The sequence below is a fragment of the Eimeria tenella genome, genomic scaffold (genome assembly GCF_000499545.2).
Source record: "Eimeria tenella Houghton genomic scaffold, Eth_scaff1087, whole genome shotgun sequence".
Lineage (NCBI taxonomy): Eukaryota > Apicomplexa > Conoidasida > Eucoccidiorida > Eimeriidae > Eimeria > Eimeria tenella.
The window spans coordinates 1-3,022 of record NW_013543560.1 but is presented as its reverse complement, the minus strand read 5'-3'; the positions used below and the strand labels follow the sequence as shown (position 1 = coordinate 3,022).

The following is a 3,022-nucleotide window of genomic DNA, read 5'->3' as shown; positions in this document are numbered from 1 at the left end:
GCAGCAGGGGCAACAACGGCAGCAACAACAGCAGCAGGCGCAACAACCATAGCCGCAGCATCGATAGCATTAGCCGCAGCAACCGCAGCAGCTACAGCAGCAGCAGGAGCAGCAGGAGCAACAGCAGCAGCAACAGCAACACAGCAACCACATCATCAACAGCAGCAACCACACCAGCAGCATCATCAGCAGCAACCACATCAGCATCAGCAGCAGCAGCACTAACCAACACAGCAGCAGCAGCAGCAACATCCGCTGCAGCCACCAGACCAGCACAAGCAGCAGCAGCAGCAGCAGCAGCAGCAATGGCTGCACGGAACCCCGGCCCGAAGCTGAACCCGGTGCCTCTGGGCTTTCCTTCTTTCAACAACAGAGTCCACCGGGACAAGCTGAGCAGAATTGCTTTTGCTGCTCACGAAATAAACGCGAGGGTTTACAAAAACGTATACGCTAATTTAGGGTTTAGGGGCCCGGTTCCTATTCTGAACAAGGCGAGCCGCGGTTTGGGCTCTGCGCCCATCCCTCTGCTTCTTTTCTTTTCTTTTTTTTTGTTTTATTTTGTTTCATTTTTTGTTTTATTTCTTTCCATTTGTTTTTTCTTTTATTTAAATGCGCGTTTCCCGCCTTTGCACTGAAAGCTGCACGCCATTGAGGTGTACGTACACCTCAGTTCAAGTCGAGCTGCGGCGGGAAGCACACCAAAAGAAGCGCAAAAGAAGAATTAATTCAAAGATAAATAAATAAAATATAATAAAACACTTTTATCTTCTTTTTTAATCCAAAATTAAAACAAATTTCCCCCTTTTTGCTGCAGGTCGGCGCCTCCAGAATCCGCCTCCGCTGCATGGTGGGCGGCTACGGCCGAGGCGTCTTCGTCTTCACCCGGCTAGCCAAAATGGGCATGCAGCAGCTAGCTAGAGAAGGTTGGCTAAAGAAATATGGATATAAGCCTTATCTATTCAGATAGCAGCAGCAGCAGCAGCAGCAGCAGCAGCAGCGGCAATTGCTGCGCTATTTTGGGCGTTTTCGTAATACATCGGCTAGCCAAAATGGGCACGCAGCTGCTAGCTAAGGAGGGCTGGCTCACACACCGCAGCAGCAGCAGCAGCAGCAGCAGTTGCTGCTGTCTTCCAGGGGTTTTAAATCCAACGCATTCAAATAAAGAGAGACGCAGCAGCAGCAGCAGCTGCTGCTGCTGCCGCGACTAAAGGCTGTCGGGTTTGCTGCAACTGGAGCTGCTGCAGTGCACCTGCAGCAGCAGCTGGTGCTGCTGCAGCAACAGCAGCAACAGAAGCAGCAGCAGCAACGACACCATCAGCAGCAGAAGCAGCAGTGGCTCGAGTGGCAGCAAGTCACCAAGGTTGTCAGGGTTGTGCAAATCGGCCACAACTACACAGATTAGCTGAGCAGCAGCAGCAGCAGCTGCTGCTGCTGCAGCTGCAGCAAGAGCAGCAGCAACAGCAGCAGGGTGGAGCGACGCGAGCTGCTGCAACAACGGCGCTTGAACCCTATTTAGCCAACACAAAGGAGCAGCAGCAGCAGCAATTGCTGCTGCTGCTGGCTGCTAGGGCCCCTCTTTTGTCAGCAGCCGTCGCAGCAGCAGCAGCAGCTGCCGCTGCTGCTGCTGCTGCTGCTGCTTCTGTTTGCTTCCTGCTGACCCCGTTCTCGGTTTTTCAATTTTGCTTCTTTTCAATTTGCCACCAGCAGATAAATAATAAAGTAAATAACCAAAAATAAATTAATAAATAAAAATAAATAAATAGATTAATTAGTTAATCAATTAATTAATTAAAATAAATAAGTGAAAGGAGAAATTAATTAACTGCAGTTTGCCTTCGAGCTGGCGGTGACCTCTGGCTGCTGGGGGTATGGACTGGAGGACTTCAAAGATGGACATTTTTGTTCATTTTAGTTCATTTTTAGTTCATTTTTAATTTAATTTGGATTAATTTTAATTTGTTTTTAATATGTTTATTATTTTAAATTGTTTTGTTCGATTTAATTGGCCTTCTTGCGTTCGCTGCGCGGACAGCAGCGAGCGGTGGCCCGGTGTCTCGACAGCAACAACGGCACAAAAGGAGTCAAAAGGCGTTTAAAAGTGAATCAAATTAATTTAAACTCATTTTATTTGAATTAATTCATTAAATTAAATCAAAATGTCTTTTATTTCCTCTCTTTTCACCGCAGAAACCCACCCGCGCCGGCAGTAGCGCCCACCCACCCCCAGCGCCTCTTTCCCCGCGTTTCTTCAATTTAGAGCTAAAATTAAATAAATAAATGAATAAATAAATACTAGTTTAATAATCAAATAACAAAATGAACCCCAAAGCCAAAGAGGGGCCCCCATGGAGCCTCTGAGACCCTCTAGGGGCCCCCCGGGGCCCCAAGACAGTGCCCGAGGCCCCCTCAGGGGCCCCCTGGAAGCCCCTTGGGGGCCCCCCAAAGGGGGCCCCTTAGGGGACCACCCATGGGGCCCCTGGGGGCTCCTTGGGACTTTAAGGGGCCCTGGGGAGTTTTGGGCGATTTAATGTGTGGACTGGTAGTTTCAGCCCCTGAGGCACGCAAACCCTAAACCCTAAACCCTAAACCCTAGACCCTAAACCCTAGATTTATTGGATAGTTTCTGTGGACTTTGTCGTCAGGAATTCGGCCCCAATTTAATCCAGAGCCCAGAAGCAGTGTTTACAGCGCAGGCCGCAGGCCCTGAGCCTAGGGTTTAGGGTTTAGGGTTTGGCGTTTAGGGTTTAGGGTTTGCAATGGAGGGTGAGGAGGCCGCAGCCGCGGTGGTGGTTTGTGTTCTAAGCGGAGGCGAAGTGATGGAGAAGAAGCTTTTGATAAATCCAAAAGATTCAATAAATGAAATAATTAAAAATATAAATTCAAAAGAATTAAAAGACGAAATAATTAAAAAAAACGTTTTTCCCAAACCCTCGCTGCAGCAAACCCTCGCCACCCCCGAGGGCCGGGTGCTGGACCCCAGCAGCAGCTTGGCCCAAAGCGGGCTGCTGCTGCCGCCGCCGCC

The 3,022-nt window shown here is 49.3% G+C and overlaps 1 protein-coding gene across 1 annotated transcript; it reads left to right on the top strand.

The window, feature by feature from the left end:
• Positions 1-305: 305 nt before the first annotated feature.
• On the top strand, positions 306-967 carry ETH_00003325 (uncharacterized protein; the record flags this gene model as incomplete). The annotated part of the gene is made up of 2 exons (XM_013378849.1): positions 306-443; positions 815-967. 2 exons carry the CDS (start codon positions 306-308, stop codon positions 965-967), a joined length of 291 nt encoding a protein of 96 aa, XP_013234303.1.
• Positions 968-3,022: the final 2,055 nt, after the last annotated feature.